Genomic DNA, 16995 nt, shown 5'->3' on the forward strand with positions numbered 1-16995 from the left:
TCCTCCAGTCACTTTTCCTACTTCTCTGCCTTCCAACAATTCTTCAAACTACTGTAACCATAATTCTACTCACCTGATTCAAAAGAAACTGAGCATACCTCTTACACAACATTTCCATATTTAACACTGTTGGCTATTCCCTTGTCAAACTCCTCACTTTTCCAGTATTCCAAATACTCCTTCTCTGCCACACCCACCAGATGTCTTCTTGACAGGCTCCATTAAGCAGTCAAACTTAAAAGATGACCACACTCATTATCAAATTCAGTTAGAAAATATAGAACAGCAAATGATGTTTGCCAGTAAAACAGTGTGGTAGACAGAATAATGACCCCAAAGAGGTCCATGTCCTAATCCCCAGGACCTGCGAACCTGTTACTTTTAAAGGTTAAAAGGACTTTGCAGACGACTAAATGAAGAATCCTGAGATGGGGAGGTTATCGTGGATTATCTGGATAGGCCCGATGTAATCTCGAGGTTCATGATAAGAGGAAGGCAAGTGGGTCAGAGTCAGAGAAGGCAATGTGACAGCAGAAGCAGAGAGGAAGGAAGAGTGCGACAACAGAAGAGTCACTGAAGATGCTATGCTGCTGGCTTTCGAAATGAAGAACAGGGCTGGGGGCCAAGGAAAGCAGGCAGCCTCTAGCAGCTGAAAAAGGCAGGAAATGGATTTACCCCTAGAGCCTTCAGAAGGAATGCAGACGCAACACTCATTTGAATTTCTGATCTCCAGAACTAATCTGTATGGTTTTTAGCCATTATATTTGCAGCAACTTGTTATAGCAGCAATAGAAAATTAATATGGGGTGTGGCAACAGGTTTACAGTTGTTCATATAGAAAATAATACAATAATAAATAAATAATAATACAAGAATAAACTGTTTTTCATACTCACAACTATACCAGTAAACCTACTTTTGCCCACCCTGGACAGGAAGCATTAGGCATTCCTCACAACAATCTACACAGCAACACATACAACTGTCCAGGGCTCTTTCAAGTCTAAGAGGCTGTAGCTGATAGAATGACATAAGTGTATGTATGTGTGTTTGTGATCCTCCCAAACTGTTTTCTTTGATCCTTCCTATGACAACCCAGGTATGAGGGAATGAGATTTACATCCATTTTGGCTTAGAATCCTCATGCCCCACTGGAGTTAATACCTTATGCAATAACTCCATAGACACAGTTTGCAGGGTCCTTAAAAGGAACAAGCCTAATTACAAGAATTCATCCCATTCAGAGAAACCCAAAGGTATGGCTGCGTATCCCGCAGCCCGCCTGCGCCGCATCTCCTGTCGCCCGACCGACCGACACCCCCCACTTCTTCTAACGCCACTTCTTCAAAATAGACTCGCCCAGGCCGAAAACCGACTTCTGCGCATGGGCCACGAAGTTTCAATCGCAGTTATCTAATCTATAGGGAACATATTTGCCATAAGTAATGTTGCTTACCTCTATCACATACCCAAGGGAACAGAGTTACAAAGTGAACAAAAGTCAAATTCTTTTGTAAAAGGAAAGAGTGTTGTTAACCCTTTACCCATTCTAGTCAGGCTCTCTTAATTGCAAGGAATCACTAAAGCTAGTTCAAATAAGGAGAATGAATATTAGAATGGAACACAACTTTACAGAAAGTCAAGAATAAGGCTTTAGCAGATGATAGAACTCAAAAATAGTTTTAGATATGTCAACATTAAAAAGTTGTGGAATGTTACAGATCCCAGTGTTTTATCATTAACATGACTCATGCAAGCATCTGCTCTTTCTCCTTTTCCTACTAATAGGCATACTGTTCCTATCCAGTCTGTACTCCCAACCAGACTGATGAACCAAGTAGATTCAACCCATGCAGGTATTGTTTCCCCATCTTACAGACAAGGGCACTAAAGATGAGAGAGATTCAATAATTTGTCCAAGATTTTTTTTTAAAGCGAGCATTATCTTTCTCAGGTTTACTAAAAGCCTGATGACATAGCAGGAAGTAAAACATGTAAGTACAAAATACAGGCACAGAAAGAAAATTGCCTTACGTCACAGTGGGGAGAACTCTGAGTGATGCTCCCCCTAGTGACTGTTCTGGATTCCTCTGACCTGGATGGTTTCTCACTCTCTAGGCTCAGGACCACTAAGGTGAGAAACTAGGGAAATAGAGGGGAGCTATAGCCACTTACTGATATCCTTATCTCATATCTTTTACATTGCTTCTTTGATTTGGTAGCAATAAGAAGCAAAAGCAACATAAGTCAACCCATAATTCCTGCCCATTTCTGAAGTTAGACTAGACTTTGTAGTCTGGTCTAACTTAATAACAGAATCAGTATCTAGACTAATGCAATCTGACTCTAGAGCGTGTTATTATTATTTTTTTTGCCTCCATGCTATGCATTACATACCTAGGATTTATTAATCATATAGCCAGAAGTTTGTACCTATTAATCACCTTCACCCATTTCACCCATCCCACCTCTGGCAACCACCAATAGTATCTGTTCTCTCAATCTTTGAGTTTAGCTTTTTTAAGATCGCATTTATAAGTGTAATCATACAGTATTGTCTTTTATTTCCATGTCTTGGCTATTGTAAATAATACTGCAATAAACATGACAGTACATATATCTTTTTGAGTTAGTGTTTTCAATTCCTTCAGGTAAATACCCAAAAGTAAAATTGCTGGATGATTCAGTAGTTCTATTTTTAATTTTTTGAGGAACCTCCATACTGTTTTCCACAGTGGCTGCACCAATTTACATTCCCACCAACAGTGCACCAGGGTTCCCTTTTTTCCACATCCTCGCCAACACTTGTTATCATGTCTTTTTTAATAACAGCCATTCTAACAAGTGGGAAGTGATATCCCATATGGTTGTGATTTTCATTTCCCTGATGATTAATAATGTTGAGCACCTTTTTATGGACCTGTTGGCCATCTGTATGTGTTCTTTGAAAAATATCTATTCAGATCCTCTGCCCATTATTTTTTGAGAGAGAGAAAAAAAAAAGAGAGGGAGGGAGAGATAGACAGAGGGAAAGAGAGAGAGAGAGATGCAGTGGTTAGAGCACTGGCCTGCACACCAAAGGTCTAGGGTTTGATTCTTCTGCCCATTTTTAAATCAGTTTGTTTGTTTTTTACTATTGTGTTGTGTGAGTTCTTTATATATTTTGGATATTAACCCCTTATCAGATATACAATTTGCAAAAATTTTATAGTCAAATTATTAAAATTAATAAGACTTCATCAAGTTGCTAAAACAATATACAGAACTAACTACATACACAACAGAAAATGTATATTTATTTTAAAAGGTACCATTTAAAATATCAACAAAAAATATAAGAACTAAAAATTCTACTAAAAATGTTTATGAAAAAAAATTTTAAATTATGAAACTTGTTTGCAAGCTGCTAAACACATAATTAAATGAAGACATATATTATTCATAAATTGAAAGACTTAATACTATAAACAAGTCCACCCTCTAAATTAATCTAAAAGTCACTGCAATACAAATCAAAATGTGCTCTAAGGAGGAGAATAATGACAAAGTAAAGGGGGCAGGGTTTTAAGAACTTGACAAGCTGATATGAAAGAACAAAACCCAAGAATTCAAGATAATTCTAAAAAATAATAAAGTCAAGAAAATCAAGTTATCAGATATGAGGAAAGTGTCAATAACAAAGACACTGGGATACCACTGATGAAGGAATAAGCATCTAGATTATTCAACATCCCAAAACTTTCCTATCTACTTACAAATCAATAAAGATATGTCCTCTCTGCTCCATAAAACCCTTCACCATCTTCTTAGTCTTGCAAATGGCTCTCCTTATTACCTAAACATTGAGAGCCTGGTGCAAATGCTCCTTTTACCTTTGTCATTATTTCCACTTGAGAGCACATTTCAAGTTTTTAACCATTCTAAGTATTCATATTCAAACATTATTACTTATATTTTGTCTGAGGAAATACTGTTGAGAAGTGACAGAAGACAAGAATCGGAACATTCAAAGGCATGAAGTAATATTATCTTGACAATAACTACAATACATTGAAATCTGCAAAGCACATTTACTACAGTTCCAGTCCTTTTGTTCATAAAAAATAAGGCAAAATCATGAAATAAAAATAAAATAAAATTATAAATATATATTTAATTTAGAAAATTTTATAAATTAATTGTAATGATTTTTTTAAATTTTCTGCCAAAGATATCCTTTTTTAAATTGATTTTTAGAGAGAGAGGAAGAGAGAGAAAGAGATTGATTGGTTGCCTCCCATACTCACCTTTTGGGCTATGGGACAATGTTCTAATTAACTGAGCCATCCAGCCAAGGATAATTGTAATGATTTTTTAAAAGTCACTCAATTTCCTCCCTGTAAAGAGTAGTCTACAAAGTTCTACACAGTGACACAAAGAAAAGAAAGATAGATGGGTAGGAAAGGACAGGACAGTGGATATTCTAAGTTTTATCGGTGGGATAGTGAAAAAAATAGAAATGGGAGTTACTAAATATTATGTAGCAGATGTCAAAACAAAAAAAAATGAACATAGTAAACTGGAAATGACAAAGCTGTAGTTAATGACTAAAGGCTGGTTGAAAATTTTGGATTTTATGGAGAGGCAACAGAGAGTCACTGCAGATTCTTGATTGTGAGAGTAAAAGACAAAAGCAGTGTCTGAGAAAGATAATTTAACAGCTGTCTGTAGGATGAGTTGGAAGGGAAAGACTTTAGAGGCAGAATAAACAGCTACAAAGCTGCTGAAATACAGAAGCATGTATTACAGTTACAAACATGATGAAATAAAGAAGCAAGAAGTACATAAAACGTGAAGTAATACTTAGACAACAATAAAAACTATGGAAAAAATAACATGGTAACAAGAGAGGCATTCCTTATATTTATTTTTTATAATACATTTTAAATTCTTTTTTTAAGTTTTAGGGGTTTTTTGGTGGTTTTGTAAATTTATTATTATTGATTTTAGAGAGGAAGGGAGAGGGAGAGAGAGATAGAAACATCAATGAGAGGAAAAACATCAACCCATCAATCAGCTGCCTCCCGCACGTCCCCTACTGGAATGGAGCCTGCATCCAGGCATGTGCCCTGACTGGGAATCGAACCACTGACCTCCGTGCATGGGTCGATACTCAACTACTGAGCCACATCGACCAGGCATATTTATTAAAGTAATATTAACGATTTTCACAACATCCCAACATTATATTCATCATGTAGATATATACTTTTAATTTAATAAGGTATTAAATGATCAGTGTGAATAATTACACCTACCTCTATAGGAATGCCCTAAGAATAAAAAGAAATTTTTTAAATTTTCTAATTATAAATACTACATAAATATTAACTGTTATAAATTCTTAAGGAGGGAGGAGATAGCTAAGATATAACAGAAATGCTCCAGCCATAAAGGCAAAAGACCTGGATTCAAATTATGTTTTCATTATTTAATGTTACCTTTAATGGAACTTAGTTAAGTCATTTAATCACTCTAAGTAATCATTTTTAATATGTAAAATAGGAAAAAATACAATCTCTCAAAAAGGCCTCCAAGAATAAATGAAATAATTCATTATAAAATCTCTAACACAGTGCTGAATTACGGTGGATAATGAATGTTTGGTACAGGGTGGGTAAAAGAGGAGAAAAAAACAGGAGTCCCTTTTGGCTGATCTCATTAGAGAAAAAGCCAAAAGTATTTTTAAAGAACCATAACAGCCATGCCCTTCTCCATTAATAAGAAAAAACACACAAAAATTGCTGAAATACCTTATTAATGCTCTACCTTAGAAAATGCCCTCTTTGGTATACCATCTAATCCATATCAGCATAAAAAGCAATCATTAAAAGCTGTATTAACAATGTAATTTTAAAAACAACAATATAGGCAATTAGTAATTTTTTAATTTATAAAAAAAATTTACCAGAATTCACATTTATAATTCTAATATTTATTACTTGAGAAAGAATTTAAAACACCAGACCAAAAATAAAAAAGTGCACTGGAGGGAACTTAAATAGTAGGAAGGTAGGGCATGAGTAAAGTTAAAGTTAACTTGTCTTAGGCAAGACTCTTATCTACTTCTATCTAATAGAAAGAAATGAATTTAAAATTCCCTGGTAAGATCATCCCACCCACAGATACTTAAAGTAGGAATTGGGAAATCTATCCTATATAATAAAAGAGAAACATGTAAATTGACCATCGCTCCACGATGCCCACCAGCCAATCAGGAGTGAGTATGCAAATTAACCTGACAAAGATGGTGGGTTAATTTGCATACACAGGCGCTGGGAGGAGAGCAGAGTGGGAGAGCCGGCAGCTTGGGGGGACATGGCTCCCTCGGTCGCTGCACCCCCCCCCCAAGCCACTGGGCGGAGAGCAGAGCGGGAGAGCCAGCAGAGAGTGGAGCGGCTTGGGGAACTTGGCTCCCCAAGCCACCAGACGGAGAGCAGAGAGGGAGAGCTGGCAGCTTGGAAGACTTGGCAGAGTGGGAGGCCGTGGGATGGAGACAGAGCAGGAAGGGAAAACCAAGAGCTCAGGGAGCACCAGGAATTCTGGGAATAGTAGGTCTGGTGGCAGCCCCAGGACCGGAAGCAGAAGCCCAGAGCGCGGGGAGCACCAGGAATGCTGGGAATGATAGTTCTGGTGGCAGACGGATCTCCTAGACAGTAGAGCAAAATGAACCTGGAGCAAGTTACTGTTGCGGTGGGGGATGGAGGGAAAGCAAAGGTAAGAGACATAAGTAAAATCAGAGTGTCTAGGAAAAATTAAAGGGAAAATATCCTAAAACTTCCAGGAAATCTCCACCAATGAAGCAAAGAAAAAAACAAGCCTCTATTATTCTGTAAGCAACAAACCAAACTGAGTTAGGGTCTCAGACAATTCGCTCATATGATTGCAAAGACAGACAGAAACTCCCAGATGGGAGAGGGCTCCCCTGAGGGCTCCCAGATTGGAGAGGGTGCAGGTCGGGCTGAGGGATCCCCATGTCCCCCACTGCAAGAATGTCGTGCACTGGGCCTCTAGTCTACACTAATAAAAGACAAACATGCAAATTGACCATACCTTCACTACTCCTTAAGCCACGCCTACCAGCCAATCAGAGCAACTATATGCAAATTAACCCAACCAAGAAGGCGGCTGGCAGGAGCATGCAGGAGGCTTGGTTGTCCCAATGATGGAGGAAGCCAAGCTTCCTGCCTGCCGCCTGGCTCTGAGCTCCACTCAAAGCAACAAAGTTTCAATTATAGAAGGTAAATAAACCCCAGATACCTGCTTTCAGCCAGCCGTGGCCACGGAGCTGGAGCAAGCGGGAGTGGGTTGCCCCTGGCGATGGAGGACGCCAAGCTTCCCTCCTGCCCGCCCTGGCTGACTCTGAGCTCCTCTCAAGGCTACAAAGTTTCAATTATAGAAGGTAAATAAATTCCAGAATAAAAAAAAAAATAAAAAAAGGAGAGGCTGGGAGCTTCTGTTGCCGGGGGGCGGGGGGGAGGCTTGGCCAGCCTGAAAACGGCCCTCAGCCCCTCACCCAGACTGGCCAGGCACCCCAGTAGGGACCCTCCACCTTAAAGGGGGTGTGGCCAGCCTGAAAACAGCCATCAGCCCCTCACCCAGGCTGGCCAGGCACTCAGCGGGACCCCCACCCTGATCCGGGACACCCTTCAGGGCAAACCAGCTGGCCCCCACCCGTGTACCAGGCCTCTATCCTATATAATAAAAGGGTAATATGCAAACTGACCCTAACAGCAGAACGACTGGGAATGACTGGTCACTATGACACACATTGACCACCGGGGGGCAGACGCTCAATGCAGGAGCTGCCCCTGGCGGTCAGTGTGCTCCCACAGGGGGAGCTCTGCTCAGCCACAAGCCAGGCTGCTCAGCCACAAGCCAGCCTCTCCCGCCTCCTCAGCAGCGCTAAGGATGTCCGACTGCAGCTTAGGCCTGCTCCCCACTGGCAAGTGGACATTCCCTGAGGGCTCCCAGGCTGCCAGAGGGATGTCTGACTGCCAGCTTGGTCCCGATCCCCCAGGGAGCGGGCCTAAGCCAGCAGGTGGACATCCTCCGAGGGGTCCCAGACTGCAAGAGGGCATAGGCTGGACTGAGGGACCCCCCCGAGTGCACAAAGTTTTGTGCACCGTGCCTCTAGTATATATATAAAACCCTAATATGCAAATAGACTGAACGGAAGAACAACTGAACAACCGGTTGCTATGATGTGCACTGACCACCAGGGGGCACACGCAGAACATGGCAGGCATCAGCAGCAGGTGGCAGAGTGCAAAAAAGGGAATAAGGAACTGCTAACAATGCCATATAGTTTTTCTTGCCCCACCAACCCCCATGGAGCATTAACAAGGGCACTTCATCTATGCTCTGACAATTTCACATCCTTCCAAGGGCTCTAAATTAAGAGCTAGAGACTAAGAAGCTGGGACAGCGAAGGTTGGATTTTGGCAGCAGGCAGCAGTACCAACATTAAGTTTCCAAAGGCAATGATAGTAGCTATGCAGTACCTAAGTCTAGACTTCAGCAATTCACAGCTGCATTGTTGTCACTGGACTGGTTTTATGTCATTGTTTTTAGAAATGTCTTCTCTGCTACCTAGTCTTCCTTGTTTCTGACTATTTACAGCTACAGCCTTCCCATCAATTTGGGAAGCATACTAATCAATATGCTTTCCATAAATTCCTTTTCTACTTCAACCAGTCAGAATTGTCTTCTGTTGTCTGCAATCAAAACCCCACACTGAGGCATTTAATGATTAAATAAATTTTACTTTATCTAAATTTTTACATTAGTATTGCTTGATGTTTTATATAATTTTCCATTATGGTCTTAAGTAAGTTATACATGGTGGTATGTTCTAACAACAATAAAAAAAAAAAAAACTTCAAATTTCCTTATCTTTTTTAAAAACAACACAAAAATGCAAATGTAATAAAACAATCATCTAAGAGTGATTTTTACTAAAGTTCAGAGTTACTCTTTATTATGAATTCTTACCTGTCAGGAATGCCTAGCCTCTTCACACTTCTATAAACAGAAAGTGTATTTGCAACATGTCGATAATTAAACCAGAATCGGGATGTACACACCTAAAGTATTAAAACCAATATGTTATTTTTATGAATCAAAATAAGCCACAAAAGTACAGAATTATTTCTCTTTAGGTAGGATATAGAGATGCCTAAAAAAAGAGTATATCATAATTCAGGCTTAGAAACGCAAAGCACATAAAGAATTGTCAATAAAACCAATCTCTCTAGAGCAGTGGTTCTCAACCTTCCTAGTGCCGCGACCCTTTAATACAGTTCCTCATGTTATGGTGACCCCCAACCATAAAATTATTTTCGTTGCTACTTCATAACTGTAATTTTGCTACTGTTATGAATCGTAATGTAAATATCTGATATGCAGGATGTATTTTCATTGTTTCAAATTGAACATAATTCAAGCATAGTGATTAATCACAAAAACGATATGTAATTATATATGTGTTTTCCGATGGTCTTAGGCGACCCCTGTGAAAGGGTCGTGACCCACAGGTTGAGAACCGCTGCTCTAGAGAGAGGTCTTTTATAACTAGCATTAAATAAAAAGGCCACTCAGCTTAAGAGAAAAAAAAAATCTTTGGTGAATTCAATCAAATAGTGAACCAACTTAGTTACCCTCAATTTCTGTGACTCTAGAAAGTTCCTGTTTCTAAAAGATTCAATTCTTTAAAATCAAAGACAGTGCGCATAATCCCTTCACAGAATTGGGTTATATAATATTCCTTTTACTCTAGATTTCTTCCTAATTTTAGTTGTGAAAATTATAAAATAGATACTAAAACATAACATAACATACAAAAGTTTTATCTGTACATAAGAGAATGTGTTTGCTATAAAGCTGTTAAACTGAACAGAAAACTAGAAATAATGCTAGTTTTACATTTAAAAACTTTACTTGTAGAATGCTTTGCAATTATTTTTATATATTGATATAAAAAATACAAGTTCTAAAGGGACACAAATTGGCATTTTAAAAAAGGATTCCTAAAAATGATATCAAAAGAACTAGAAAAATCTAATGCCGTACCTCAAAAGTCAGGTCTCTTGAGAATCCATTCCAAAAGAGGTAACAGAGATTGGGGTCAGGTAGTAATATACCTACCCATCAAGCACCCTTCTACCTCCTACCACATGCCTCTGCTAATAGTGTAAGTACAATAGTTTTGAGACTAGCATAAATGTTCTTGCCCTGCAAACAGAAAGGAACTACAAGTTCTTTTTATTAAAATAAATGTTCAACTTAGAATCCAATAAGAAAAAAACTAAAATTTTTTACTACATAAAAAAGTAAAACTTCATATATGAAAAATAGCATAAAATCCTAACTGAAATGAAAAACTTGAAACAATCATCACACAATAATCCGATTTTGAAAAATAGGCAAAGGATGAGAGCAAGCATTTCATAACAAGAGTATTAAAAATGGACAATAAAACTCTTAAAGATGCTCAACTTCTATCATAATTTAAAAAACACAAAGTGATAGGTATCCAAAAAGTCTGGCAATTCATAGTACTGGCAAAAGTGCAGGGAAATGAATACTCATGTTCTACTGACTAAACTAAAATAAACATAAACTAAACTAAATCTTCTAAAAGGGTAATATGCAATATACATCAAGTTTGAAAATGTACTTATCTTTTGATTTAGCTCATATCAGTATGCAAAAATATGTATTCAAGGATTTCCACTATAACACTGCCTGTATTAGCAAAAATCAAAACCAAAAAGCTAGAAACAAAATCACTACCCATCAGTAGCAAAGAATCTACAGGTTCCCTAACTTGAGCAGAAATAGTATAATGTATATCTGAACCAATTGGTAATATGATACAATAAATTTTATTTTCAAAATTTTGATTCACACAAAATTTCTCAGACACATATCTAAGTGAATAGCATGGTATACCTTCATAGAACTTACTTACCAAAACAGCCCAGTTGTTTGTGTGGCCACTTCTAAAGAACTGCTCTGCTTGTTCCTATCAGTCAAATAATAGCAAAAAGATTAGAAGAAAGCCACATTTCCCAGAGTAAAGACTGGTAAAGGACAGTCAAGATCCATGGAGTTTTTACAGTTATAATAACAATAAGTCATCATTATGTAAGTTTATAAAGATGCTAGTTTTTGACCTATGAAGGACCAATAGAGTTTTATTTTTCTGTTAGGGGGCATTATTTTAGGGAGGCGCTGTTTGTTTTTATCCCAGTCATCTCTTCCTTATATGCTTCTAGTTTTCCATTCAGTCTTCCAATTGTGAATGACTTATTTCATATCTTGATTTCTAAACATAACAAGTAGTAACCTTCCTGTTGAAATTTCATTCAATATTCATTCGTCCTCTGCGCTGGGTGCTTCCAATTACTTCATTTGAACTTACCAATATATTTGATTGAGCACATTCTCTGGCATGCTGTCATGTATCACTTCACTAATCTGTTAAAGTGAATCTGAATTATATTTGCTGGCATGGAACATTAAAAACTTCAGCATCCAGATACCTAATGAACATGATTTTTATTATATACTAAAAGAATAATGAATATAAACCATAATGACCTCAGAGCTGCTCCCAAGCAGTGTTACTAGACCAGTCAAACTGCCTGGATCCAAATCTGGGTCCTATTACTTATTACTTGTATAAACTTAGGAAAGCTGTTTAACTTCTCTGCACCTCCATTTCCCCATCTATAAAAATGATGTTACCTGGCTCACAGAATATAGGAATGGTGATTGGAACCTAGTAATTGTATAACTTATGTTAGCTGTTTTAATTTTCAACTGGCAAGAAAATTTCAGGGGGAATGAAATTTTTAAAAAATCACTCAAATGTGTGTGTGTGCATACACAGACATACACACATATTTATTTTTAACCATTCTCAACAGCTACCTAGATGCTTTAAAAAAGCAATGTGCGATGGTGCATAAAGCACTGGTTTAGGGATTTGAAGATCTGAGTTTTATAGCCCAGGTCATATCCCTCACCTGCGAGACTGGGGTAAGTCATTCAGCTCTTTAGAGTTGATTTTCCTCAAGCAGAAAATGAGAGCTGAATGTCCTTTCCAGTTCCAAAATTCTTGGATCATTAAGACTTTAGGGGGCATTAGGACTTTAGGGAAAAAGTTGAGATAGCAAAACTCTTTTGTGATTTTTTCAGACAATATAGGCATTGCAAAGTTACTCATTCATTCTACATATGATTAGTGGAGCACCAGTTATATGCCAGATTTACTATGTAATATAAAGTGATATAAAAATCATTGAAGAGCATGCTGCTTTCTCTCAAGAATCCGAGTTCAATACAAAAGACAAGCATGCACATTACACAATGTCATTCATTCATTCATTCATTCACTCATCACTTTGTTGGGTGCCATGTGCCAGTCACTGTCCTGAGTGCTCAGAATACAATGTTGGGCAAAAACAATCAGAGTACTTGCCTCCAAAGAGGTTACTATCCAATTTGCTAGACATATGAAGCAGTTGCCAACCTATAAATTCTATCAAGGTAAGATACACAGTATCATGAAAGAGTATAACAGGGGGAAATGACCTAATTTGGGGGGTATGGTGTGGAGAGGTTTAGGGAAGGTTTCCCTAGAGAAGTGACATTTGGGTTAGGATCCAAAAGATGAAAAGAGGAAAGATAGTTCCAGACAAAGGAAATATGGGCCCTAATGGCAGGTGGGGCTTAAAGGTGTTGAGAAACTGAAAAAAGATTAGCATAACTAAAAGTTTGAAAGAGAGAGAGAACTGGGGGTGTGGGTAGGGGCCAAAGTATGCAGGGCTTTGTTTATGGGGTCATATAGAGATTTTGTCCTTTATCCTTAGAGCAATATTAAGGTGTACACTGGTCACATGATCAGACATGCATTTTTAAAAGTTACTCTAGCTGTAGCTTGGAGAATAGATTGAAGGGAAGAAAGAATGACTTGATGTAGAGACTAGTTAGGGAGCCATTGCACTCCAAGTGAAAAATTATGGAATAATAGATAATACAAAGCATACATGAGTTATAATCGATGAATGCTATACAAGCTTAATGTACAAATTACAACGGCAATATCAAAGGAAAGGGATAGGGAAAGGTTTTACTGCATCTTACTAAAGGGACAAAAGAATCAGGAGGTATAAAACATGGTAATGTGAAAAAGCACAGAAACAATCAAAAGAAAAAAAGAGTAATGGCATCCAAACTGAAGTGTACAAGATAAATCACTAGAGTAAAGGAGGAAAACCGAACTCCTATTCATATTCGTATTACCTCAAAAATATGCTTTATAAATGTTGAATATATAAATTAGCAGTAGTTCATATATATATATAAAGAGAGAGAGAGAGAGAGAGAGAGAGAGAGAGAGAAAGTGCATGCTCAATATCCGTTTAAAGTTTGGAGTCCACTGATCTAAATTCAATGTACTGAGGTGGTGGGCAGAATGGGTTCCAATATGAAAGCTGGAAAAGTAGACAGAGGCCAGAGCATGATGCTAACTTTATTCGGCATGCAGTGGGAAAGATTCAATCAGAAGAATAACCTGATCAGGTTTACATTTTATGAAGACTAACCTCAAAGTGAGGGGAGTTTGGAAGCCTGGGGGAAACGAGGTAAAGTAATTGCAGTCATTGCACTGGTCTCGGCAAGAAATTACCAGGCCTGCATTAAACCAGTGGTAAAAGCAACTTTAGAAGCTCAGAACACAGAACTTAGTTTTGATTAAAAAGTGCGATAAAGAGAGGTGTTTGTTGTTTAAAGCCCCAGGCTCCCCGCCTAGGAGCAACCCCTTGGGAAATGGGGCAGCCAGAAGGCACGGCTGGGACGCAGACCTTCCAATGCCTGCTGACTACACGGGCCCCTGAAGACGGTGCTAGAAGAGATCTAGACTGAAGAACGGGGCGCGGTGTTTCTTATCAGAGCGCGGGGCACAGTGGAAGCTTTACGCGAGGCCAGAACGTCCTGCGAGCCAAAACCCAAACACCGCACCCACCCGACTCCCGGCCGAGCGGCGCGCTGCAGTTTAACAGCAGGAAAGGGCTGCGCTCCGTGCTCGCCTTTCAGCCGCAGGGCGTGCACACCGGGCGCAGAGGATCGGGTCCTCGCCCCCTCCCAGAATTTGATTCTTTTAATTCGTCGGTTTAAAAGGCTGCAACAGGCTGAGAAAGCCCTGCCCCGTGACACCCTTCCACATCCCAGGGAGGCTTCCCTCGGCTTCTGTGTATCGGACATCGGCTGGGCGCTCGCGGCCCCGACCACGCTGTCCTCCCAGGGCCCGGTCGCTCGGAGGGCCTGACTCCTACCTCGATCTGACTAGTGGCCAAGCTGCCGAAGGACAAGAGCAGCAACCCTGCCAGGGCAGCCATAGCCCGGCTAAAATAGGAGGCGGCTGCCATGTTTGCCGGGTTCAGCCTCCGGCACCCGGAGGGGGCGGAGCGAGTGCCGTAAAGCAGCGCGGCGGGCTGGCGTGTTTTTGCGACACCCGCCTCCTCTCCAGGTGGCCGGCTTGTCATCTGTCCTCAGATCTGGAGTTTCCCAGGCTTTCTGGGTGAAGATAGAGGGAATCGAACCTTTATCTTTATTGCATTTTCAATTTGGACATTGTAAAATAAGTATACAGGTTTGAAATACAAGTGTGAAAGGTGAGAAAGACAAACCTGTGATCCCACAAGCTCTCAGAAGCTAATTCCTTTTTTGCGTGGTGCTGCCAATTCTCTGAATATATGAAGCTGGATGTGGTGGGAAGAGCAAGCATGTAAGCACAAAAAGATGATTAATTGGATCTTTTGCAAATAGGAAGATAGGTGGGTGCTGCAACACGTTGAGGCCTATTACTTATTGAAAGAATGAACATGTAGAAATTAGTTACGTTTTTGTTTCTTCAGTAATTCTGGAGCTAAATCATCTAAAAGACAGTCTGAGGACTTAATAAGATCATGTATACTTGTTCAATGATGTTCATTATATGCATTCAATTTTAAATTCTATTTTTCAAATAGCACGACATAAACATGTGTTTATGCTGTCTCAACCTGTAAGAATGTATATAGTTTGAGCCAAATTGATGACAATTGCCGGGAGGCAATGTCTCAGTGGATTGAGAAACTCTCCAGAGAATGGCAGTTTTGCACCTTATTTTTTACATTAGAATCAGAGAAGAACTAAGAGGGTTACATGAAACCCATTGGTGATAGATTAGGGAGGCAGGAGAAAGCAAAGCGGGAACATTTCTGGGACTGGATTAAAGGTAAAACGAATAAACACATACTTCTTTTACATTGGTGGGTATAGGATAGTTAACAATAAACACGATAACAATAATAATAAGGGGTTCTGTGGTCTCCTGCTCTGGTGGGAGTGTGCCCCGAGGGGTCTGGAAAAAGGAAATTACCTTGCTATTCCAATAGTATGTTATCATAGATTCTAAAAGACAATAGACAGGCTCAGTTAAGGTAAAGATTGAACTTTGTCAAGGAAGATACCAGCCTAGGACATAACCAACTGCCATGACTCGCTTTCAGTTAGGCAGTTTTAGTTTCAGACCATCCTGCGTGGTTACTTTAGGTCTCTGAGTTTGTAAGGCTTTCCATGCAGGCCTCCACTGAGCTCCTCAGGTTTAGTATGTGGCCCCTTTTGTGTCCACAGATGCTTCATAATCTTCATCATTTTAACATTGAGTGGTAACATGGAATTCCATCCCTATGGATGCCTTAGCCAAAGTAATTGCCCTTCAAATGAACAATACAAAGTTTCTAAGCTTTACTATAAAAATAATATTGTAAAGAGTATCTTTGTGTGTTGTCTTTTCACATTTGTTCAATTATTTTCTTTGGATAATTTTTCTATAATGGAAATCTTGAGTTAAAAGATATAAAAATTTTAGTGGCTATTAATGTTGCTTCCCAAAGTGTACAAATTTACAGTGCCATCCAAATATACAACCTAACACCAAATTATAACATTTTTCCACTTCTAAATTCCTTGGTACAAAGTTACCTCAAGGTTGTTATACTTCTGAATCTTTACTATCAAGTTTTATTGTCTTTCCTTGTGTCCATAAACTATCTGTATATTCTCTGATGTAAATTTTCTGTGTATAGCTTTGTTTTACATATGAATTTGAATGAGATCTTCATTAAAAATTTGAGATTAATCCTTGCCATATTTTATGCGATTGCCAGAAATAATAAGTTCTGTGAGAAAAGGAAAAATAGAACAGGGTAAAAGAGTTAGGAATGCTGGGATGGGGGACAGATTACAGTATTAAAGAGGATGGCTAATATTAACTCAGATGGCCTCACTAAAGAGGTGAGATTTGAGCAAAGACGTGGCGTATATTGTAAAACATGAGAACACAGAAGACAAATAAAATATGAAAAGTGAAAAGGCATTACTGATAAAGGAATAGCAATTTTGATGGCAGCAGATTAAATGAAGCAAGAGCTAGAATTTATTGAGCACCTTCTATAAATCAGATGCTTTGTTATGTGAATTACATGCATTATTGCTCATCTTTACAGTAACTCAAGAAGGTAGCTCTGTTTATCTCCAACTTACAAATGACCAAATAGAAGCTCACAGAAATTAAATGACTTCCCAAGACCACACAGCTAGCAAGCTGAAGACTCGGGCATCAAAGTTTGATCAGCCTGCCACCAAAATCTAGTGTCTACTTACACGACTCCAAATAAAGCCATTATCAAGATCACTGGAAATCTAATACCAATTCCAGTTAACACTTTTTTTGTTATTTTTCTTGACCTTACTGCATTCATTCATCCAACTTTTACTGTTAAGGGCCAGGTAGTAAATACAGGGTGTTGCCAAAAAATGTATACACACTTTAACAGCTGATAGCTCAATTTTTAAAATAAAATGTATTTTAATAAACACTGCCTTAATGCTCATTAAAAGTGT

At 38.8% G+C, this 16995-nt stretch overlaps 1 protein-coding gene across 2 annotated transcripts in view; it reads right to left on the reverse strand.

Annotated features, from left to right (window-relative positions):
* PIGK (phosphatidylinositol glycan anchor biosynthesis class K) overlaps nt 1-14499 on the reverse strand; it is a 95740-nt gene extending 81241 nt beyond the window's left edge. For both annotated transcript variants that reach the window (XM_006086099.3, XM_023751744.1), the window contains exons 1-3: nt 14382-14499; nt 11012-11065; nt 9034-9125 (exon numbers count right to left, since the gene is read on the reverse strand). In XM_006086099.3, the coding sequence (XP_006086161.1) occupies nt 9034-9125; nt 11012-11065; nt 14382-14474 (239 nt within the window). In that variant the 5' untranslated portion in view covers nt 14475-14499. The remainder of the gene's footprint in view (nt 1-9033; nt 9126-11011; nt 11066-14381) is intronic.
* Between the last annotated feature and the right edge of the window lie 2496 nt (nt 14500-16995).

Source organism: Myotis lucifugus, unplaced genomic scaffold, assembly GCF_000147115.1.
Source record: "Myotis lucifugus unplaced genomic scaffold, Myoluc2.0 scaffold_25, whole genome shotgun sequence".
Taxonomy (NCBI): Eukaryota; Metazoa; Chordata; class Mammalia; order Chiroptera; family Vespertilionidae; genus Myotis; species Myotis lucifugus.